The 24,301-nt window shown below is 39.7% G+C and overlaps 2 protein-coding genes across 2 annotated transcripts; one reads left to right on the plus strand and one right to left on the minus strand.

The window, feature by feature from the left end:
* Positions 1–932: 932 nt before the first annotated feature.
* LOC118695189 (uncharacterized) lies at positions 933–7,930 on the plus strand. The gene is made up of 5 exons (XM_036396626.1): positions 933–1,080; positions 1,778–3,670; positions 4,649–4,774; positions 6,630–6,755; positions 7,893–7,930. The coding sequence occupies exons 1-5, from the start codon at positions 933–935 to the stop codon at positions 7,928–7,930; spliced, it is 2,331 nt and encodes a 776-aa protein (XP_036252519.1).
* A 5,170-nt stretch (positions 7,931–13,100) lies between these two features.
* On the minus strand, positions 13,101–19,978 carry RP9 (RP9 pre-mRNA splicing factor). The gene is made up of 6 exons (XM_036378771.2): positions 19,759–19,978; positions 18,112–18,142; positions 17,215–17,344; positions 16,809–16,900; positions 15,321–15,382; positions 13,101–14,239 (listed from the first exon to the last, which is right to left on the minus strand). Exons 1-6 carry the CDS (start codon positions 19,959–19,961, stop codon positions 14,020–14,022), a joined length of 738 nt encoding a protein of 245 aa, XP_036234664.1. The 5' UTR covers positions 19,962–19,978; the 3' UTR covers positions 13,101–14,019.
* Between the last annotated feature and the right edge of the window lie 4,323 nt (positions 19,979–24,301).

Raw genomic sequence — 24,301 nt, forward strand, 5'->3', positions numbered from 1 at the left:
CTAGATGGAAGCTGAAGAGAGCTCCAGCATTCCTGAGGCATTCTGAAACTCTAGGCTGAACCGTGTGCTAATTTGTAACAGGTCTCAAAATAATTTTGGTTCTTTTGTAACTTTGAAGTGCTTGAATCTTCTAAAGAGTTAAGAGTCGTCTGATTTCTTATAGTCTTGCTTATAAGTTCTGTGTGATAGTGTTGTATTGCTTGCAAGTATTAGTTAACTGAGGAGACATCCAAGTGTGGGAGGAAGTTCTGTCTTGTGAATTTTATATGGCTCTGAATGCAAACTTACACATAAGGATTTTGGTGGGGTTGTTTTTGCTACCTATCATTTGGTTTAAGCGTAGGAAGCAGGGTGTCACTGAAATACTTGGTTTACTATGTTAGTTAGCTGTCGTTCTTAAGTATAGTATAAAGTACAAATCCTGAATTAATGGAGTTCTTATTGTACTGTGTAACAACACATGCATTAGCATTAAGAAATTAAGAAGTGTTTTCTGCATGAAGCATTAAATGTCTGATTGTGTGAAGCTGCTTCTTTTTTTCCTTTGTGTGTGTGGCCTCTTGCTTAAGGCTAATGCACTGAAGGCTTTTTTATTTAATTGGCTGGGATACTACTTACAGAGATGTATGCATCTAAGACTACTGAAGCTCTGTAGCTTTAGAGCATGTTACAAGGTTGCCTTGAAGGACTAATATCGAGAGCTGTGTACAAAAGCTTGCTTAGCAAAGCCCAACTGAAATATTTGACCTTGATAGCATGTCAGTTTGTTACCTGCTGTTTAGAAGACAGCAGCTTTCTTTTAGAAGGATATGTTTTCTCTGGGCAGGGAGAGGAATGTCTGCTAAATTCTGACAGAGCATAAAAATAATTAAGTCATGCAGTTCTTAAGTGGTTGATAATGATTACTTCTCTCTTTCAGTGTTTAAAGAAAAATGAATACTGCCTCAACTTCAGAAAGTGGATCATATTCCACAAACCACCCAGGACCCTTTATTTATGCACAGCCATCAGCTCAACAGCCTTATCCAAATCCATGGTACCTCAGTTATGCATACAGTCCATACTGCGTACCTGCTCCAGGTAAGGTAAACAGCAGCTCTCTCTGGGATCTTGGGTTACGTAGTTACATGCTTCTTTCCTCCACTCTTGCAGTATCTGTGTTAATGAGCCTCTTGGGAGTTTAACTAATACTTAATAAATCAGATTTTTGACAGTCTAGCACTACATTAATTCTGCCTTAAATATGTAGCTTGTGGGTGCTTCTGGAGAATGGAAGCTAAGCAAAATATTAAGTAATGGTCATCCTGCAGATATAGAGCTCCAGAATATACTTAGGCATTAATATGTGTGGGTATATATGAATTCCACATGTGCATGCATGATAGGTATGGATAAATGTAAACTTAAGAAAATAAGATATTGTTAAATAGACCTTGTAAGTGCTATACTTATGTGAACTTGTATTTGGAGCTGTCTTTTCAAAATCCATGCTCTATAATAGTCTGTGAAATAGCCAAAAAAAGCACAGAAAACAACTTGGTGAATGTTCCAAGGGATAAAAACAAGCCCTGGTTAAAGTGTAGATGTTGAGATAAACTATTCCCTAATGAAGAACACTGTTTTTGCACCAGATTTGCTACTAAGCATTGAAAGGTGGCATGTTTTATTTACAGATGTGTCTGATCTTGTAGCTGTCCCTGTCTATGCAAGTAAATATGATTCAGGAGGACTAATTTCAGAAAGATATTTGTCTTTTCTTTTTGTCACCAATGTCTAGGCTTCCGAAGTGGAAATCCGTATTTTCCATTTTATTCTGTTGCGCTCCATGAGTACCCTCGATTTTTTGTCCCACAGCATCCAGTGCATGCAAGAATTAACAGAAGGCCTTATTTTAATGCTGCCCCACCTTCCCCTATGTTTTATCATGCAACAAGATTTAGACATCATAATAGCCCTGGGAAGAAAATGGAGACAAAAGAAACACAGACTGATCCTAGACAGCCTGAAAGCAAGCAAAAAAGGCATCAAGATATCCGTACAGAAACGAAAGGTTGTGATGCAGGAAATATAGCCTGTGTTTCTCCTGGTATAGGTACAGAGACTGAAAATACTTCAGAGAAACAAAATTTGTTTGGCTCTTCTATTGTGGTAGACAGAGAGTTTCATAATAAGAACCCTGCCAGTTCTACACAGTATAGAAATCTTCCTACTGGAAGCTATGCCTTTGAGAAGGAAGAAGTGAGGATAGAATATGGAAATGGCTCTCCAGCTATTCAGCTGTGGAAATCCTTTAAAGAAACAATCCCACTGTATGACGTGGCAAGTGGTAAACCAGTTCCAGAGAACATAGTGCCACACGACTTGTTTTCTGTTAGCTCATGTGAAGGCATGATATATGGCCCTCATGAAGGGGAGAATATGCTGCCAGGAGCTTCCTTAGATGAGAGAAAAGCTGTTGTCACCTCCAAACAGGGTGCTGAAGCTGTGCAAGAGAAAGATGTGCAAAATAATGAAGTGAAGCTGGATGCAGAAAAGATGGCAAAATCCCCCCCAGGTGAAACCATGGCAGTGCAAATCACAGAGTTGGCAAGATCTGTTGGTGTAGATCAACCAGTGGTAATAGCTAAGAAATCTAGCACTAAAAGGTCTGCAGGATCAAAAGCTTCTCAAGAAGAGCCTGGCTTTATTCAACAAGCAGGACTACTTCCATCGAATATGGAGGTAATGAGTGACTTTCAGCAGAAAAAGCTGAATTTAAGCCACAGTGCAACCAATGAAAGTCAGACAGAAAAAAGCATTTGGTGTGACAAATCAATGGAGAGGTTTGCTCCCTCTAGCAGCTGGCTGGCTTGTTTGGACAGTATGGACACAAACTACAATGCTTGTTTGCCACAAAGGAAGCGTCGAAGTGTAATCAGTCTGTCTTCTGATGACATGTCCTCTGGAGAGGAAGGCTCATCAACTGATAATGCCCCAGTGTCTTATTTTGTGCCTGACTATGTGCTTCAGAAAAGCATGTACACCCTTCAGAAAAGTACAGAGGGCTTAGACCAAATTAAAAGTGGTGGATCCCCTAACGTAGATGAAGTGGTAGGAAAGGAGCAGGTGAACAGCCTGAATGACCAAGATGCCAACTCTTCAAACACAAAGATCAAAGAGACTTCCAGTAAAGGTAGAAAGCTGGGAGCCCTTTCTAGGTCCTCCAGTAGGAAAGAAGTCAATTCTCCCAACAAAAAAGCAACTAAGAGTTTGTCAGAAGTTGAGGACTCTGAAGAATATTCTGTAAAGGGAGAAGAGGAAGATGAAGATGGAGAGGATGAGTATGAGGAGGACGAGGATGATGACATGGATGAAATTGAGTATTTCTTTCAAGAAGCCCCTCCATATGGCATCTTGAGGCCAAGTAAAGGAAATTTCTACCAAGTCGGTCAGAGAGTGCTTTGGAAACCACCTACAAATGCTGTACCAGCACAATTAATTAGCTGGCCTGCTCAAGAGAAAATAAAAACTAGGAGTGGGCTTGTTGAAAACATTGGTGTAGTTTACAAGCCAAAGAAGAGAGAACAAGATGAAGTTGTATACAGTGACTATGGGTATTATGGAAGAAAGAGGCCTATGACAAGAAGAGAAGGACTTGAACACCAGCGAATGCTACGGAAATTCTTGAGAGGTGAGCGAATTGCTAAGGACCAAGTGCTGATTAGTAGCATACACAAAGAACACCTAATTGCAGTTTCATATTGTAGCTTAAACTAGTGTGAAGATTAGAGCGTGTTGTAGCTTCAAATTTGGCAAAGAGCCAGAAGTCCTGCAGAATATTTTTTTCTGAAGCAGAGGGAAGTTTGCTGCAACTTTTTAGCTATTGCATAAGGACGCTGCATTTTTACAGCCAGCAGAGAATAATGCAGAAGCTCGCCTTTGTTAGATTTGATACATTTAACTGTCTGACATTTGTGGCAATTTATTAACTTGTTAAGCTTAAGATAATTTGGATTATGTATTTACTATTTCTTAATATCTTAGAAGCTCTGCATTTAAGTTTATACAGTCTGACTCTCCTATCACAGACTAAATTCTGTTTAATGCACCCAGCATAAGTTAATTACAATCTAGTGGACCTACCCTGTGTAACTTTCCTGCAGTTGAGGAGTCAAACTTTTTTTTTTTAATTGTAGCTGCTGCTTTCTTAGCAAAAACAGTTTTGTACTTTCAGAAAATTGGTGTGAAACATTATCAAATTTGACCTGGGAAAGGACATCTTATTTATTTCAAGGTAGATCCTCTTAGAAATTGGATTAATGTATACTGAGAATAAGAAGAATTATCAGTTTGCAACTGGTTGTATGGTCACTTCAGCAGGTGGCTGCTGTTTAGTAGTGTCTTGCATTGTAATAAACAACCAAAACAGGGTGATTTACTGCTAATAGCAGGCTTAGTGTTCTTAAACTTTATTTTCTTTGTTCAAAATCTGTAAATCTGTACACTTAATGTGTCTTGTAATTTTTGTTAAGTGTAATCTCCAGAAAACTGTTTATATTTCAACAGATTCCTACAATCAGATCCAGTAGCTGGCTTTGCATTCTGGCTTGTGTTAGCATTACCAAGACTAAATACTGACCTTAATTTTATTTTTTTTTATTTTAATTAGGAAGGCTGTTAAGAGAGAACATGGGGATACTACCTGAAGAGTACTGGATTAGAAGCGGTGCTAAACCCAGATTTACCAGCCAAATACGTGGTAGTTTCTCACCTCCAGCAAGGAGCAAAGAACAAGGTACAGCTTTCTCTGTGTGTTTTTGTTCCTAAGGAACATCCAGAAGGATATGATACAAATAGCAAGCATGTGATAGTTGCATAAGATTTGAAAACAATAAAACTAATCCTTGTTGCTTTGCTATTTATAAAATGCCTGTCAGTCAGTGTATAAGTATATCTTGGATATATTTATAGCCTTCTCAAACTGAAACAGGGTAATAAGGATGCATCAGAGATACTTCTGGGGATGTTTTTAAGGTAATTTTATAGAAAATCAAAACATTAAATGCTTTGATGTGGCCAAAGCAAAGCCTTTATTTGTGTGAAGTTGTTACTGCCATAAACTGTAATATTAATTCTTTATACTGATAATGCTACTCTTGATAGCATGTGCAGTGGTAGCTCCTAATTTTGATCCGTAAAACATGAAGGGAGTTCTATGCGGTAGCTTCGTATGCCAACGCTCAGAAAAACTAGCATGGACCAACAGTTGCCCTGACACTGTTGAAGAATAATGGAGTGCAAATCATTGTGATCTAGTTAAGGAAAGGATGAAGAAAACAGTTATTTTAACCAAGTAATAGCTTAGATAGTGTCTTAGCTCATGAAGCAGAATGTTTTGGTTCTTTTCTTCTTTATATTTAATGTCTTACTTGGAGTTCAGATCTGGGGGTTTTTTTTGATGCTTTTCAAAGGTGTTCGAGTGTAGGTGCTGCTGGAACAGCTACGGAATTTGCTGTAGTGTTGGTATTGCCACTCTCCTGGGTCATGTGTTTCAAGTATCTCAGGATCAGCCTATCAAATAATGGGGTGTGAGGCTATCTTCAGAACTGATGATTTGCTTCTCTTCAGTTTGCTGATCATATACATCAGCTTTCCTATATCAACAACCAAGTAGATAGTTTTCCTTAGTTCTTTCTTTGCATTGCTTTCCTGCTTGAGCGTACTGGGGTTTGGGATTATTTGCCTCTTGCATTGGAGGCTTTCTATATGCAGAGTTCAGTGTTGCAGTTTTTTGTTTTTTAATGCTAGCATGCTCTATAAGAGTTGAAAACATTTTACTTTAGCAGCATTGTTCCTGGCTCCACTACACCGTATAAAAATATTGGTAATAGTTCTAGAATAACTGTAAATTACCTTTAACTTTCAGCATGTCTCTTCTGCATCTTTGAATTCAGAGATGGTGCAGCAAACTGAGGATGTTTGGTCTGTTTCTTGCTTACTCTTCCTCTTTTTCTAGCCCAGGTAGTTGGAAGAAGTCATCACATTCAGTGTTAGGAAGCAGGAACTGGTGTTTTCTGAACACTTTTTGTGCCAGTGGATGCTGCAGAAATGCTATTAAAATTACATCATCTTTAAAAATGTTTCCTATATTAGTATTTGATTTTTCAAATTAAAGTGCCCCACGAGTAAGGAGGTTTGTCTAAACAAGATATATGGCTTTAGCAGTAATATCATGCACTAAATTTGACTGCTTGAGCAGTGTACTTGTAGGGCATAACTTCACAGGTCTGAAGTTTTTTAAAGACAGTTGGTGAATTGGATCACTTGGACAGCACCAACTAGTCTTGAACACTTGAAAAGTGAACTAAGGCAGAATTATCCAATGTACTATGTTCCTTTTTTACCACATTAACACCTATCCAAATTATGACTCAAAATACAATGCATCCAGAATTATGGTTAGACAGTGATTAAATGCTGTAGATGTGTAAGACTTGCTTGGCATCTGTAGTGTCAATTTTATCTGCTACTTAAAACGGGTAGAAAAAAGGGAGGGAGGAACACCACAGACCAGCTGGTGAAAGTCATGGTTAAATTTGCCTTGTGACTATGCATTGGAGAAATAACACCACTTGTATATTGTTATTTAGTGTGCCCACCTTTGGTTAAAGCAAAGAAGAAAAGAATGGGCAAGCCACCTTCAAAACGCAGAGACATGAGACATGAGGTGGAAGAAGTAGAAATGTGGGAGCTGCCTAAACACAGTGTACACAAAGGTTGGTATACAGTGACAAGCTACAAAAATGACTGTTACAAGTATTTTTTTCTATCTTTGGGACTAATCTTTCTTGGTTTGAACTGCAGGGATGTTGGATAGTTTGTGAAATATGCAGAAAGGTGAGGGGGAAGCTGAACTTTAAGCATTTAATCACCTTGCTATGAATGCAGTGTAGCTTTGATCAGGTTAGATTCCTTCTTTGTTTAAAGTAAGGATGGGGGAGGAAACCCACACCAAAACCTGCTGTTTTAGTCTAGTTGCTCTTCAGACTGCTGTACTGTCTCTTTAAAGTGCTGGGTCCTGTGTCACTTTGCAGTACATGCTTTTATTTAAGTTGCTCATCTGCCTCAGCCCAAATGATTTTGCAATTTGATACAACACAAATGCATATAGATAATTCTTAAGATCTCCAACTTAATGGATTAGGAACTTCTGGCTATTTTGGAGGAAGACAGGGAAAAAGAGTGGAGGGAAAAATCAAAATGAACTTGAGTCAGAAACAAATATGCTTTTGTGCATTTGTGAGTCTGAAAACGGTTATAAATTAAAAAGGGTCAGTAGATACAAGAAGCTATCTGTAAAATCAGTTTTCTTTCTGGAAAAAGTAAGTTAGTGTAGAAAAATGAACCCAAATATTCTATCAGGAAATACATGAGTAAAAGATAGTGTCTCTCTCTCTCTCATATAATAGACAAAGGCTTAGACTTTCATCTTGGAAATGTAAGGAAGGTTGGAAACAAACTTAGGCTGAAGTATCTTACTAGTGAAAATCTGCATCAGCCCTGAAGACTGCAGGAAACTTGCATAATCCCAAAACAGTCCTTGTATTTTCCCCAGAAATAGCTGATGTTTCTTGGGTACATTCAACAATGCAGTTATATGAGCACACTGAGAATGTGATATGAGCTTCTCATGGGACTCTTATCTGTTATGCTGGGATATTCTGAAGTCCAAAACCACTCATGCACATTTTATACTAGCTGGGAAGTTGAGTACATGATTCTAATGTCAACCATCAGTGCCTGCAATAGGAAAAGACAATCACTAATATCTAGTCTTTTTTTAGAAGCAAATTGACATAATTTTGAGGTGGAATATATACATTCCTTAACTTTTTTTTTTTTTTTACCTTTAGGGCATGGAACAAGGAAGTCCCTCTCTAAGAAAAGATAATTGCAAATATTGGGGCAGAAGAGGGGTGGGGGAATACCAACTCTTTTTTTGTATAAATCCAAGATTTGATTACTATTCTCTTGCATATTTTGTAAGTTGCTGTTCACTCTAAAAGGGCAAGAAGTGACACTGTGAAGACTGAGTACACAATTAAAATGGAATTAAGTATTTAACACCAAGACACCTTTTTATAACTGGCACATCCACTATTTAAATAATAAATTTCATAGAATTGCACTTTTGAGACTTCTTGTGTTCCATCTTTACACAGTAGCAAGAAAACTTGATGGCAATGTATGTGCACAACTGCTATTACAGCATGACAGTTATTGCTGCCCTGTCCTTAAACTCTGCAGGTCTGTGAAGCCTGTCCCTGTTATCTCATAGTCATATGATCTGGACATAAGTACAAGATCCTTTTCTATCAGCTGGATTTGTTTTTGTCAAAATGTAAAGGAATATAGTTACAGCCATTCATATGGCTGTAACTATATTCCTTTACATTTTGACAAAAACAAATCTTCTACTTGTCTTAAACTTTCAAGGCAGTTCCTCAGATCTTACTCTCATGATTGAGGACTAAAACTAAAGCATTGAGTTGATGTGATGCTTCCCTCTCCTCCCCTTTTTCTCGAGATTTTTGAGTCAGTTATAGAGACCCTGAGCTGGAGATATGGATCTGAAAGGTAAAACAGAAGATTTTAGTGGTGTGTCCTGTTTTCTGACTTCCTACTGATGACTTCTATGACTTACAGGTGATACTATCCCTGGAAGTCTCTTTACAGAACTAAGATGATAAAATTAGGTCTGTGCTGAGCTGCCTTAGGAATAATGGTAACAGACTGATCTAGATGAGGTGGATAGCTCAAAAATATGTATTTCTTTTTTTCCATAACTAGGAAGGCTATTATTACTGTGTGAGAAGAATAAATACGATATTGCTAATCTTGAATGATTTGCAAATAAAATGATAGCATCAGTGAAGAAAATGGGGAAGCAACAAAAAAAAAAACAACAACAAAACAAACATCTGGTTTTCCTTAAAAAAGGGTGGGGTGAATGGACAGACAGAACTTGTCTTTTGCCTCCTCTCCCATCTTCTTATTCTGTCTGGGCCCTAGAGTAAGCTACATGGATAAAAGTAGCATTTCCCGTGACTGTTTGGGTTTTGTGCCTACCTATTACTAGTCTGACCTGTAACTGAAGTTATGCTGTTTTCCCTCTTAGTGAGGAGTACTGATATTTCCCTACCCAACTGATCCTATCTCTCTGTTACTTTTAATACCACCTGGTTAATTGTTAAAGCTCTGCTATAACTACAGCCTTTACCACAAGCTGTTAGAGGAAAGAAGTCATTGTGATGACAAGTTTTCAATTCCTTTTTACTTCAAGCAATGAAAGAAAATAAATGCATTAAAAATTCTTATTTGGCTTCTGTGCTGCATGAAATCTCTGCACCAGAGCATCAAAGAATCAAATGAGGAATTCAAGCATGGAGCTTTTTAACACCCATTTCTGCTGATAGCCTTAGCTGTATCTTTTGCTGCTTATCTTATAAAGGAATATTCATGACCTTCACAATCAGATGGCATTCTTACTTTTGGGAATGGGTAATACTTGACAGGTACTCCAGATGATCATGTTGGTCATCCTTTTACAGGTCTTGCACTACTTGGTGTGATTTCCACTCAGATGCAAGAAGTAATTTAGGGCCTGGTAATGCTCCTGAGAGGACTTGAGGGAGTAGCAGTAGGAGAGTTTACACAGCTCTTTGTCTGAAAACAAATGCTATATTAAACTGGTTATAGCTTGTACTATACCTGTGCTACGCCCAATGCTTAAAGCAGTATGCATAAATGTGTTCAAGAAATAATTATTTGATAAGGTTATGTGCAGTGTAGTTTACTCTAACAGTACTAGTCCTGTGACCTGAAAACTAAATCTTCTACTTGGCTTTTTTTCCATTCAGCAGTATGGACAATTTGTGGATTGCATCTTAACTGGCTCACAGCTGAAACTAATGTTCCAGTGAGTCAAAAGGCCATGCTTCACAAAGGCAGTGAAGTACAAACTGCATTTAAAAGGCTGGGAGCTCAAGCCTAGGCTCTTGTTTATTCAGCCAGGTAACCAAGGCACAGTGCTATTTAGTTCTGCAGATGCACATACGTGTCAGCTTTTGTTCCCACTGCAGCCAGACTGACTGCCCAGTGACTCACTGCAGAGCTGGCAGTGCTGTGAATTTCTAACTGTCGCAGTACTGCATTGCCTTGGAAGTTTCACATGCTTCCTGCAGCATCTCCTGAAAGGCAGCTGAAGAATCTATTTGCTGCTTGGCACACCAGCAACAAACCTTAGAGGCCTCTGGGATTGCCATACTGAGAGCATTGTTTGGATAGGCTTACTGTTTGTGGCTCAGGATTTCTAAATCATTATTTGTAGCTAATTGAAACCTCTTGTAAAGTGGGTGTGGTGTAATTACTGATGTGGAGCTCTGGGTTCTGTTGGCTTGCCAGGTATTAATTCTGTATTTTAATTTTCAGTTTGGTAGCACCTGGATGGCATAAAAATTTTTTCTGCTTTTACAATGTCTGGTGTTCTGCCTTATACTGGAAAATATTAACCACAGGTCTTTCTACTAAAATCAAACAAAGGCAGAACAGAGCTAATGGAAAAAAAAAACCAAAAAAACCCACCAAAACCAAACCCCAAAAGCCTATAACACTCATGGCATGCTAAGTGAAGGCATACCAAGGAAAAACAAATTTATTCCTTTTTTAGAGTACTAGCTTCCCCTGACTTGCTGCTACTGGCTGTCTCACTCAAAAAGACTATAAACCCCACCTAATTGAATGGCCAAAGAATTAAGGAAAGTATCAGTATTTTACCTGAAATATCTTTCTTACAAAAATGATGCAGAGTATTAAGATCAAATACCTGGGGAGCTGTATTGCCTTTGAGGGTTGTTTTAGCTGCATTTAACACTTTAGTTTCATGGGACTATATAATTATGTTATTACTACCACTTGGGCTTCAACAGAACATTCAAATGGAAATAAATGTCTATAAAGAAGGCAAGAAAAAAATGTTTTTTGAAAAAAAACCTTAAATGATTATGATTTAAAAAGTAAGGCTAGTCAGTTTTTCAAGACTATAACTTTCTATCCTGCTTTTTGGGTTTACTTCAACATAGAACTGCTTTTCATTAATCTAAAGGGGTGTTGGTATTTATCTCTAGTCTACATATTTTTAAAAGACTTATCTTAAATGACAGCTTTGGCACTGTTTAAAATGTCAAACGATGACATGAATCATGCTTCTCAGCACTCTAGCCCTGGCTGTTAAAAGAGCTCCTATAAATCTTAGTCTATTGGAACTGTTAAATTTTGAAATGCTACTTTTATGACTTGCAGTAAAGACCTACATGGGATGTGACAGGGGCTTATAAAACTGGAAATGATATAGGGAGAACAAACAGGAATCAGTTACTCACATACCCACCAGTGTAAGATTAAAGGTGTGTGAAATTAAACTAGTACAAAGCAGTGGGAAAGCCACTTGCTACAGAGTAATAAATAGTGAAGATGAATTGATTGCTAAGGAAAATGGCAAAGTTTATAACCAGTGCGTGGATATAAAAGAAAATCTATCCAAGGCCACTAAACACTAAAATCTAACCCATGATTCTAAGTACCTGCAGCATAGGGTACTCTCAGCAGTAGAGGGTGAGAGAGCATTTCAGTGAAGTAAGAGAAGTAACAGCAGAGTTTGCACTGCTCTACTGTGGGGGTGTGTTCTATAAACCCTGACTGGAAAGATGCTATGCCTTTAGTCAGGCATAGAAAAATTATTTGGCATCTCAAACATTTAAATTAGATTTGATACAAGTTAGAAATGGTCTCCTAATGTATTTTTCTTAATTGTTAAAATAATAAACCCTGACTGATACAAAGAGAGAGTTCCATTAACAAGGAAGGGGATTGCAAAGGAAAAACTGAATTTGTTTATATTAAACCGAGCTTCAGAACAATCTTAAATGACAAAAGCTGAAGCAACTGAAGAGTTCTTAAGTTAGCCCTGCTCTAGACAAGCCTGAGTAAGAGTTTTCTTGGAATGAATCAGGTCAATATCAAGCTTCCACCATCTGTTTAATAATCTATAAACGCATTAATCTCAGCCCTAAGTGTGGCAATACAAGAATTCTAGAATGGTTTGGGTTGGAAGGGGCTGTAAAGATCATCTAGTTTCAACCCCCTGCCATACACAGGGCCACCTCCCACTAGACCAGGTTGCCCAGAGCCCTGTCCAACCTGGCCAAGAGAATCAGTCCATTATAGATCTCCCTATGCTATTTCAGCTGTTAAATCTTTTTCTGGTGAAAGAACAAGGCCCTTAGAATTTGATAATGCTGCTGATATAGGGAACTACCATGAGTCACCAGTAAATCCCATCACAGGGAGATTTGCTAAATACAAGACAAAATACAACTCTACCTTCAAGGTCTGGGAATATGATACAGAAACTTCTTGTAAGCAGGCCTTGCTTATCTTGTTTTTCCTCAGAACATATTGTGAATGACTGGTATGGAATGGGGGGTTATTTTTTCTAAACCACTCTAAGAAATGTAGGAGGGAGAAAAAACATTTTAATTTATACTTTCCCTTGTCCTCTCTTCCAAAGCTTTGAAGAAAATAAAACAATCTTAGCTGCATTGTGGTCTATGACTCCTTGATTGCACTGTTAATGTTCACTCTACTGTATTAGCCCTGTATCATGTGGGGGTTTTTTTCAATCTTAGCATACCCACAGAGACTAAATTCCATAGAAGTTCTTTCAAAGCAAATCCAGTTTTCTCTTTCCTTCTGCACAGTACCAATATCCATCATCTAGTTCCTCAATTCACAGCTCTGTACTAATGTACCTTGAGGCTTCAAAGAGAGTTGGTTACTGTAATGCTGTTTATAGCTATCTCCATCTTCCTGGTTGAGTCTGCAGGATTATTTAAAAGTGTGGTCAGTATGTGAGGTCTCCTAAGTACACAAAATGTTCTCTTCTTCCTGCTTACAAATTCTTTACTATTATTGTGGTTTCATGCATATAGTTGAAAACCATTTTGAGAGCTGACACATTTATATTCTTGTGGGATGATTCAAAAAAATGTTACCTCATCAAATCCAGTAAACAAAAAAAGTGGGAATTTATTACCCCCAAGCCTTTTAAAAAAGAAACCTCCCTCAGCTTGTATCAAAACAACTGATACTGCAGAATATGCAGAAATTAATCTTTTAAATTTCTTATGTGGAACCCTCCTTTTAAAATAACTCAAGCTACTACCTCTTTTCAGTTAAGTTGAACATTTAACATCATTACACTTGGCTCCCACTTCTGTGGTTTAGACACTGTAGATATTTCACTTCAGGTGTTTCAGAACTGTTGTATTAATGATGGTGATGTTGAGATTTTGTTACACACACACCAAAAAAAAAATCAAGTCTTGATGATGCTGCAATTTTGTCATGAATAAATCCCCTTGATTACCTTTTTTCCCCTGCAGCAGAACTCTTTTATTTCCCTAGCTGCCAATTTTAGGATAAGTACACAGAAGTTCAGCACGTATGCGCAGAAGAAAATACAGTACAACCTGCTCATTACAAGCACTGGAAGGGAACTCTCAGTGCTCTGCATGGTGCAAACTGCAGTCCTGGTACAATGAGGCTTTGTATATGATAAAACAACTTCATGGAGTAAAGACACTTCAACAGACAGTCTGCTAATGCTACAGGTTTGTCAGTGATCCCTTGGTGGTTGCTGCTTTCTGCTGCTGGTCACAGGCAGCAATGCAGAGGCCCCATCTGACCAAGCTGGATGAGTCTCAGCATGGGATTTACAGAACAAAGATATGGTTCAATGCAGCTTTCTTCTTTCTGGCTGCAGAGGGGCAGAAGAGGATGCCAGTGTAGGATGCTGTATGCATACACATGTATGTTTCAAGTTTAATAAAGCCCTTTCTGGTGTTTTCCTCCTCATTCTTTGGATCTTTCCTCACAGTTCACAAGTAGAGAGGTCAATGAGCATGCAGCAGGCGACTGCTGTCAGTCAGATTCTGACTTGTCATTAGATTTGGATGATTTATGCTTCCTCTTTTTCTTCTTCTTCTTTTCTTTCTTTTTCTTTTCCTTTTTTCTCTTTTTCTTCTTGTGTTTATGTTCTGAGGAAGTGGAGCTGCTGCCATCTTCATCATCGTCATCACTGTCATCACTGCTATCAGATTCTGAGGTAGAGTCCTCCAGGAGCTGCTTCAGTTGCTGTATCCTGAGTTTAAAATACGTGAATGAGAATCCTTTCTAGCTTGTCTTTCCCCCCTAGCTTTCATCCTTCCTTCCTGGCTTGAGGAATGGTTGAGCTGCATGCAAAGGGCAGGGGAACGCTTCCTCTTTGGCTTAATTACGCTCTCATTACAGATAATATCATGGACTGATAAAAGCAACTCCTTTGAGACAAGCAGATGTTCTGCTTTCAGGGACTTTCCATCCCATTGGATAGGAAAGGCAGACTAGCTTATTAGCTTATTTATGTGTGCAAAAAAATAAGGCAATAGCTAACACCAGCCCACCTGGCGGTAAGAAGTTCTATGCTTATCCCTACAGAGGCATATTGGGATTAGGATATTATGACATTCATTGTCCTGCTGATACAGAGAGGATGGCAGTGAAGCTGACAGAGCAGGCTCTACTCTGGATGCAGAAGTATTTTTGAAAGGCACTGTTCTTTTGAATTCTCAAGGACTAGGGACAAAGTATTTGCTTATTTTATTGTTGTCTTCTGTATCCTCTTCAAGGATTCCTCTCCAAGAGTGCTGCTCTATGGGCTACCTATGGTTTGTTCAGTTATCCCACTGAAGCAGTTCAAGCAAGAAAGCAGCAAAAACTGCCACTTTATGCACTAAATAATGACCTCACAAAAGTAGCAATATCAGTTGCCTAGAACTAGCTTTCTAAACCCCCACTTCATTTCTACTGAAAACATTCTGACAAACCACATTTTAGAAAACACCTCAGTGAAGTCAGTGAAAGAAAAAAATCAAACTCTTTTTTCAGGCCTAAACCAAAACCACACCTAAGTACCTGAATATCATGGCATAAATGCTTACAACTGCTCTTTAAACTTTGTTTTGGGGAGAATACAAAAGCTGAAGAATTGAAGTGATTGGAAGTACAAAAGAGTGATTATTTAGAAAGTAGAAATGCATTAGTCTATCAACATAAAGAAACTGCCATTAAAAAAACCTTCTGAACTAAAAATAAGCTCCTATAAAAAGGTCACCTATACATTAATGCCACATTACCAAAATAAAAACTAAATTGAAAATGCTGTTTACTACAGATACACTCACCTCTTTTCTTTTTCATGACGCTTATTTTCCCTTATTATATCATACATTGGATCTTCATGTGCCTTTAAAATGGAAAACAGGAAATGCAATGTTATCACCAATGGTTTTATCTCCTAAAAAAATAAACCAAAGCAACCAAATGTGAGAGGCTTTTATCAAAAGACGGAATATGCTTAGCAAGCTCTTAATTCACTGTCAGCACTGCTCACCTGAACTTTTCCTGTATTTGCTTTAGGGAAAGGTTTTCTAGCTACATCTCCAAAGAAGGGTACCTTCCTTAGGTATGCATGTCCCTACCTCTTCAATCACAGCCAACTATGAGAATCCCATACATAATCTGTGGGAATAGCTAGACTTAGATAGAATACTCAAGTTCAAAATAATGATCTGTACCCTTACAGTACATTTTAAAAATCTGGATATAAACAAACAGGAATACAGGAGTAAGGAATATAAGCTATGGATAGTGAAGCTGAAGTTGTTCCATCATGCTATGCACTAAAATTACTGGTTCTAAAATCAAATTAAGTGTGCATTGCAGCAAAAGATAGCTGTGAAGGAAGACAGCAAATAAACTTTGCAGACATTTAAGGTGGGTTCATGCCATGCAAGAATGCAGAAAAAAAGGTGGGGTAGTCATTTCTGTTGGAAGATTAAGCAAACAAGTCCAACAGAGAGGAGAGATGGCCGATGCTGACCAGAGGTGGGAACTGAAATTTCAGGAGCAAATGAAAGATGTTGGGAATGCACCATGAAGGGCCTTGGACATACAACAACAGTTTGATGCAACAAAGAAGCCCGAGGGAAAATGAAGACTAGAGGCAGTCTGGTCATTGGAAAGAGCTAATAATACTCTTTGCAGTTGCATACAATCAGTAACAATCCAGAACTTAGACAGACTAAGCCAAGATTACATTTTTCAAGGACAGAAATGAGGACATAAGACATGATGTGATGACAGCTTGAAATATAGGTCAATGATGCAGAGCAACAGAAATTGTTAAAGAGATCACACAGGAAGAATCTGCAGAACTGAGATGTAGCTTCATGCAGCAAGAGATCAGACTTGTAGACAATGACTGGATAACAGACCTAGACAACAGCATTCATGATGTGGTTGTTCACAGTGAGAGCAGAAGGCTTGAAGCAGCTGTAATGTGGGCAGCTCAAGCACGACTAAACATTTTTTGTTATGTTGACATTTTAATCACGAAAAGAAAAATAATGGTTGAAACAGGTTCTTGAAGATTTCCAATTTATACGTAAAAATTATTAATTTTCCTCTTGAAGAGTAGATTTTCTGCAAAGTAGTCAAACATCCAACCACACCTGTAGCTTTTTCTGTATTAGGAGATTTTCGGCATCTATGTTATACTAGAGACAAAGTCCTTAATAAAGCATCATCTAACAGGCTTATCTTCAGTTGCAAGATTATGCATTATCAGTACTAAAAAATACAAGCAGTAATACTACAATATTGGTACTCACTACTCTAAATTGTTCCAACTTCTGATTGCCTTTAATAAAGAATGGGCATTCCTTATCTCCTGTTCTGTGTCCATAACGTTTACATCTCCAACCTTAAAAAAAAAAAGCAGCAGTGAATTGCACCTCTGAGACAGATCAGAAGAAGCATAAAAAAGCCAAAACCACATTTCTACAAAATATTTTCAATCTGTTGGAAGAAACAGAGAAATACAACCACTATGTTGATAAATGTAACATCCATAAAATACTAGGCTATTACAGCCTTCAAGCTACTGTATGCTTTTCTATCAATATGATGTGAATCTACCTGGACTTCATCATCTGTCCACCAGACATTCTGCCCTCCCACAGTGTAAATGGATGGTATATGATGGTCTAATGACATCTGGAATATTTTCAGCCTTACACTGCATAACTTTGACTTCTTTTCCCAAAGGCATCCAAAGCCCTTTGGTTGGGGCATGTGCCAGGAATTCTCGTGCACTTTCATTGCCTGGTACATCAGGTATGCAGTCTTCTGGTTTTGTTTCATTCTCCTATGAAAAAAAAGCAGAAAGATAAGGACAATAAAATAACTTCCTTTTTTTAACTTTGCTAGAATTAATACTTCAAGTGTACAGACCTTCACTTTATAGGAAACATATTTCCCCCATTATCTTTTTTCCTAGTAACACACAAAAGATTGAAAATACTTGACCCTTTCTTTTTTTCTCACCCTTGAATTTTGCAGCCAGAACTTTGCTGTACAGGAATTTCAATCCTTCTCATCCATTTATTTGAATAAATAATAGAAATGAAAACTTAACACAAAGCAGAGACTTTGTTATCCTCTTCCTGCTAGAAAGACATAACAATTATGAGGAAGCCTTTACAACACGGAGCAGTTATTTTTTAGTTTAAAAACACTACTTCATGGCTTAGGTATATAAATTTGGCAAAAGTAATGATCATGATGAAAGAATTGTATTGGCCTAAGAAAATAGAGAAGAATCCTGAAAAGATGTCATTCAAACCAAAAATCTGCTTTCCATAAATGGCTCCCCTCTATCCACACTATTAAATACTGAATGAAGTATGCTAAGGGATGATGATGAAAGACCTGGTCTCCTTCTATCTGATCCTGGGCATTCCATTCTGGATCACCAAGACAAAGTGGTCAGCTTGTAATGATTCTCTGAGTTTTTCCTGGGAAGCACTTACTTCTTGATGTAATTTATATAGGTATCACAGACACTTAAACACCTAAAGAACACGTTTTATGAAAATCCCTCATAATCCTAGAAAATGACTGCTTTTTACCAACCTTAATTAGCCCAGGGGGAGGTTTCTCATAGCTGAAAAGCAATAGAGATATTGTTACTCTGCAGCTTAGCACAGACAAATAAATTGAAAAAATACATTTTTTCAGTGGTATTGAGTTAAAGCCTTCAGCTCATATTTTTCCTAAAATTTTACCCTATAACTTATTACTAAGAACTAGAGCAGAGCATGGATACAGCAAGCTGAGAGACAGCATTTATCATATTAGTACACATGTCTAACATCCTTCAGATTCATATTCTTGTGGGAGCGCAACTACTTCCTGGGCATATGTGGTACATTTGATCTAGCTTCAATACCATACATGCATAATTCTCTTTTTTTGCTGCACCCCTCCCCAAGGTCTCCAAACTTCTTTACTCCAGCACTGCTGAATCACAGACATAGCCAGCTGAAACTGTCAAGTCAGACAGTTCCTTACATCTAGCTTTGCCAGCCAAACCTAATACATAAAAATTTCATCATCTTCTCTGCATTAAACCTAAAGACAGAGCCCTACTGACCAAAGTACCATATTTTCTGCAGCATTTCTTTGGAGTCAACAGTAGATAAAACATTTGCTAAAATCCAAGTAGCAAACAGGTACTCCATAGAGCACACAGCAACTGAGATAATGCATGGGCTAAGGAGTTAAATGCCAAGGCATTTTACAAAATGGTCCTGGAGGTAAAGAATACACATTACTTAGAAAGATGCATGTCTGTATAACTGAATTTGTACTGGGTATTTTCCCCCCTCAAATCCTATCTGTATTTAAACAGATACGCTATTTTCTGTAATCTGCTGCCTTAGTGTAGAGTGATCTTAGAAGAGAACTGAGATTTTTTTTGGGGTTGTTTTCCAATGAAACAAGAAGAACAGCACTGTGCAAGCCCAGAGTCCCAAAATCTTCTGCTTTATGGCAGACTCTTTTCAACAGGACTCTCCAGACATTATCCACATATTAACTCAGCAGGACACAAAATGTTTGTACCGTCTGTGCATAATTTTAGGCCATAAGTTTGATGGCATAGGCAATATTTCATCGGTTTAGCTGTGCACACACAGACACCCCTACATACCTAGAGGATTGCTAGGCACAATCATACTAATACAATCAGAACAGCAGGGTGGTTAAACTGTGTTCATCCCATCTTTATAACAATAACTTTGGAGTGCTTTTTGGCGCATTTAATAACAAACTGATTTTCAGTTGCACGTGGAAAAGAAAAAAACCAAAATCATGTTCTTGTATACCTTCTGACCTTTTTATTCCGTTAAAACCATAATTCCTTTTCGGTGAAAAAACATAAACCTTTACAGCACCTTTTTATCCCGATTTCTTTTTTTTTTTTAGTCCATTCTAGTGGAACAACCTCTGCTCCTATGCTGCATCTGTCAGACTTGGAGGAACCCGGGAGAGCCTGTGCCCCAACAAGCCCTTCATAAATCACCAAGCAACTCTGCAAGTGGCCCCGAACTCCTTCTGCCGGCTCACCCCTAAAGGGACAGGGGAGAAATAATCACCACCCCCCGCAAAAAACCCCAAACCCTGCACTGGAAATGAGCCCCAAATGCCGGCGGGGTGCGCTCAGGGCAGGGCAGGGCCGGGGCGGGAGCCGAGGGCAGCCTCCCCTCCTCCGCTCCTTACAAAGACTCCAAGTGCTGGATCTTCTGCAGCTGCTGCGCCTCCTGCCTCTTCCGCTTCCTCTCATGCCGGTCCTGGGTCCTGCCGCCGCTCGCCGCGGGCTCCGCATGGCTCCTGGCCCGCGCCTGGCTGCCCCTCGCCGCCGCCTCCTCCTCCGCTCCCTCCTCCTCGTCCTGCCCCGGCCCCCTGGGCGCCCGCTGGGCCATGGGCGCGGCGGCCACAGCCGCGGCGGACGGCGGGGCCCCGGCGACGCCCCCTGCCCGCCCTCTGCATCCCGGTTTCCGGCCGAGCTCCGACTTCCTCCGGCGCCGGCCGCCCCGGCTCCCCGCCCCTCACGGAGCCGGGCGGGCGCGGGGCTGCCTCGCCGCAGTAGCTTCAGGCAACCCCGGCAGCTTACCGGGGGTTCGGAGTGACGTGCGGAGTGTTGTGCCTTCCAAACACCGACATATTAAAAAAAGCAACCAAAAAAAAAAGAAAACAAAAAAAAATCCCAAAAAAACCCCAAAACCAAAACCAACCAACCAACGAACGAAAAACCCCGACCCACCCAACGTCTCAATTATTCCTGCCGTGCAGGAGGCTGCACTCCGGTCCGGTGAGACCCCACCTGCAGTGCTGCATCCAGCTCTGGGGTCCCCAGATATAAAACCGCTGGAACAAGTTCAGAGGAGGCCACCAAGCTGATGAGAGGGATGGAGCACCTTTCGTGTGAGGAAAGATTGGAGAATTGGGATTGTTCAGCCTGTAGGAGGCTCTGGGATGACCTAACTGTGGCCTTCAGAACCTGAAGGGAGCTACAAGAACGCTGGAGAGGAACTTTACACAAGGGTGTGTAGTGACAGGACAAAGGCAAGTGGATTAAAACTGAAACAGAGGAAGTTTTATTAAGATTAGCTAATGGGAAGAAATTCTTCACTGTGAGGGTAGTGAGACATTTGCACAGGTTGCCCAGAGAAATTGTGTCTGCCCCATCCCTGGCAGTCTTCAAGGCCGGGTTTGTGTGACTCAGAGCAATGTTGCCTAGTGGAAGGTGTCCCTGCCTCTGTAAGGAGGTTGGAACTAGGTGATCTTTAAGGTCCCTTCCAACTCAAAGCCTTCTGTGATTCTTCACCAGGACTGACAGGTGTATGGATACGCATGGAGGAACATTGGCATAGGCTGGCTATGAGGTGTCAAGGAGCAGGTGTCTCCAGGGCGGAGGGAAGGCTGAGGGGGTTGCTTCCCTCTCCAAGGATGCCACTGAGGGGCCTCTGAGGTTGGGGAAGGGGACTGGGCATGCAAGGAGGGCCCCATCATGGTGCTCACTGGACATTCTTTACTGTGAGGGTGGCGAGGTACTGGAACAGGTTCCCCAGGGAAATTGTGGATGCCCCATTCTTAGTAGTGCCCAAAGCCAGGCTGGATGGAGCACTGAGCAACCTGGTGTAGTGAAAGGTGTCACTGCCTGTGGCAAGGGAGTTGGAACTAGATGATCTTAAAGGCCCTGTCCAGCCCAAATCATTCTATGGTTCTATGATTCTATGCTTGCCAGTGCCCAAAATACGTGTGGCTGGAGGGTGGAGAAGGTCAGCATGCAAGCCAAAACCCAGAGCTGGGTTTGGTTTTTCTTTCTTTTATTTATTTTTTAGGGGGTAGGTTGCTGTTTTGGAAGGTACATGTTGGTTACGGGGCAAGGTTCTAACGCCAAAAGATCTCTAAACAGAGACTTTATTTTGGAAGCAAACCCAGGCAGGTCTGGCTTGGGCCATGCTGCTGTGGTGGGACCTAGCTGACAAGCAAAGGGCAACCTGCTCTTCAGTGTATGAGCACCACTGGAGAGGCCAATCTACTCCCAGCCTTGCAGTTTCCTGCCTTGGCTGTGGTCTCTCTATTGGAGGATGAGCAGCAGAGGTAGATCAGTATTGGGAAGGCAAAGTTTAACTTTCTACTTTTGTTTCACGCTGAAATTCAAGGGCACATGAGATTTTGGGAATTGCTTAAGAGCTGAGTGAAAGGCAAAAAATATATATCTTAGAAGTTCAGGAATTGAAGGTGTTTTTAACTGTGAACATTGTGGTGCTTCAAAAGTGCACATCAAAGGCAAAGGATGGTAATTGCTGTTACAGCACCCTGTGATTCTGAAGTGCAGTAAGACAAGCATGGTCCTGAGAATGCTTATCTTTTATAAGGCAAAAAGCAATCTTACACATGATCTGACAATGTAATATTGTTAATCAAGCACTACTTTAATATTACTTTAGCTTTTACTTGGTAAAACCTTATCTGGGATGAACCTTCACGTGTCATTTTTCTCACTTGCTTTCAGTTAAGTGGCTGCCATTGTAACTTCAGATCCCAGGAAACTATTTTTGTCCAATTAAGTGCCACAGTCCTTTTCAAGGCAAAAGGTGCTTATTTTAATGTTTAAACAAAATAACCTAGCTTTTGCAAGACATGACACTAATATTCACTATTGATGAAGATTTTTATTTAATGTGCCACATTTTGTAGGTTTACTGGCCCTGGAAAGAATGCAGTGGCCATTCTTTCCCAGAACAACACTCAGCAGCAAAGCAACATAACCTTGCAGATAGACTTATCAAAAAAACCCAACTCCTGCTCTACATAAACTAACTCCAATCTATCCATCCGGCTGAGATGTCATAAGATGGTGCATAAGTTTTGAGTAAACCATTTTCATTCCCCCCTTGGGTTTGTAGACAGCTTGTGTATTTTCCTTAGCAGTGTGCTTTTGGCAGTAGACTTTCCGTGGGCCTAAACTCAGAACAGGCTGAATTGCTGGCATGTCTTGAAAAGGCAGATCACAGCAGCTGACTCGAGGTGCAAAACTCTATTATAGACCTCTTGTCTAAAGGCTTAGAGGCAAAATCAGTATATTTGCTAATCTGAGTTAAATATCTGTGTATGAGCCAAATGCAAGGTGATGTGGTTTAATATAATCCACTGTGAAACAGGTTAAGGAGATGACTTGATGCTTGCTGGAGGCTAAGAGATTTGCTGCTGTGACACTCCTAGCATGTGGGAACATGTCAAATTGCAATCACTCCCTTACATGGCCACGTATCTTCAAGCAACAAGTGAGGTAGGAGAAATATTTTTAGGCGTTGCAATTACATTTTAAATGTCTGAAAGAACTTAGGTGAGACACATTATCAAAATTTCACTCTGTTTAGAGAAATGGCAATAGTTACTAAGTATTACCAATAGTTAGGAACGAGCTGGACTGATGCCTACTAAATAGAGACTTTATCTTGGAAGCAAACTGAAGTGATATAATAGAGTTTTTTTGGCCCCCCCTTTCAGGCTGATGTTGTTATTTTCAAGTGCCTTTTTACTTCACTTTTTCAAACCCACAGAGTAGTCAGACTCTGAAACAGCTTTCCAGCGTGATAGGACAGTGACAGAAAACCTATTATGATTCCAAGATGCAGCGTTTCCCAGTTCATGAATGGTATTCTGTGGCAGAGGTGTGTGCAACAGCAAAGAAGACACGAGTTCTCTAGAAACCCTGCCAGTCTTGCTTTCATATACTTTTGACTGTCCTCACTTGGCTGAAGTAAGAAGACTTCTGCCAGTTTGGAGAAGGTAAGGGCCTGGCTAACATGGCCTCAGGTTCAATGACTTCAGCCTTGACAGAATAATCTGGCACAAATTGAGGAATGAAATGCATGGTCTCAACAGAAGTGAGGGGTTCCAATGGAGGCAGACAAACAGATCATAATATATAGAACCCCCTTCTTACTGTTAAATCAATGGATGGGATTTTGGCTGTGTGGCTTGTGTCCCAGTGGCTTGGACAGCCAGGCTGTAATTTCTGATCAGATCAGGACTTTTGCATGTCATCTTTACTGCAGTAACTTAATGGGGAGCACAGGAGTTAAAATCCAATAGATACATAAACCTGCCCAGACACAGTGGTTTAAATGTCTTCTTCAGTTTGGTACAAATAATTTTCAGTGCATTTTCTCATCTGTCTTGGAAATTAACTTTATCACTTTATTACCAGTCTTAGAAGTACCAAGGTCAGGCTTTTTTTAGTGAGAGGAGATTATTTAAAACTGTAGGTAGCTCCAAAATTTCTTTTTTTCCTCCTTTGCTGAGAAGAAACCCTGGATTCCTGTGTTGCACACTTACCCAAGAAGGCAATTGCTTTCATATCAGTCCTTAGGAGAGATCCAAACAAAATGAATTGTGAAAAGGAGGGAATAGAAAAAAAAAAGTTACTTTTATTTCTGTTTATTCTGAAGCAAAGGCATTCAGTATCTGTAAATTGCTTAAATCCATTCTATTTAAAGGGTTTATATTAACTGAGGGTCTGGTTCCTGGTACTTAGAAGGGTATTTATTTAAAGTTGTGGAGTGGGTTTCTTTTCCTTTATATGAATGCAGTGCTTCAGACATTTCAAGAAGTTAATTTTTTGGGGAAATTTTGTTCTACAGTCATGGCACTGTAATTCCAGCTTGATCCAAACATCTAAGCAGAACCATTAATTGCTGTTGCAATGTGAAGTATCTGAAAAGCTGTCATTTTTCATGGCATCCACTAC

Source organism: Molothrus ater, chromosome 1 (genome assembly GCF_012460135.2).
Source record: "Molothrus ater isolate BHLD 08-10-18 breed brown headed cowbird chromosome 1, BPBGC_Mater_1.1, whole genome shotgun sequence".
NCBI classification, from domain to species: domain Eukaryota; kingdom Metazoa; phylum Chordata; class Aves; order Passeriformes; family Icteridae; genus Molothrus; species Molothrus ater.

Bases quoted from the DNA above. Each gene is read 5' to 3' on its own strand.
- LOC118695189 (XM_036396626.1), top strand. From the start codon at position 933: ATGAATACTGCCTCAACTTCAGAAAGTGGATCATATTCCACAAACCAC. The intron at 1,081-1,777 runs GTAAGGTAAACA...ACCAATGTCTAG, and splicing joins ATACTGCGTACCTGCTCCAG to GCTTCCGAAGTGGAAATCCG. The intron at 3,671-4,648 runs GTGAGCGAATTG...TATTTTAATTAG, and splicing joins GCTACGGAAATTCTTGAGAG to GAAGGCTGTTAAGAGAGAAC.
- RP9 (XM_036378771.2), bottom strand. From the start codon at position 19,961: ATGGCCCAGCGGGCGCCCAGGGGGCCGGGGCAGGACGAGGAGGAGGGA. The intron at 18,143-19,758 runs GTAAGGAGCGGA...ATTGCTTTTCAG, and splicing joins ATCCAGCACTTGGAGTCTTT to CTATGAGAAACCTCCCCCTG. The intron at 15,383-16,808 runs GTGAGTACCAAT...TCCATTTTAAAG, and splicing joins AGTTGGAACAATTTAGAGTA to GCACATGAAGATCCAATGTA.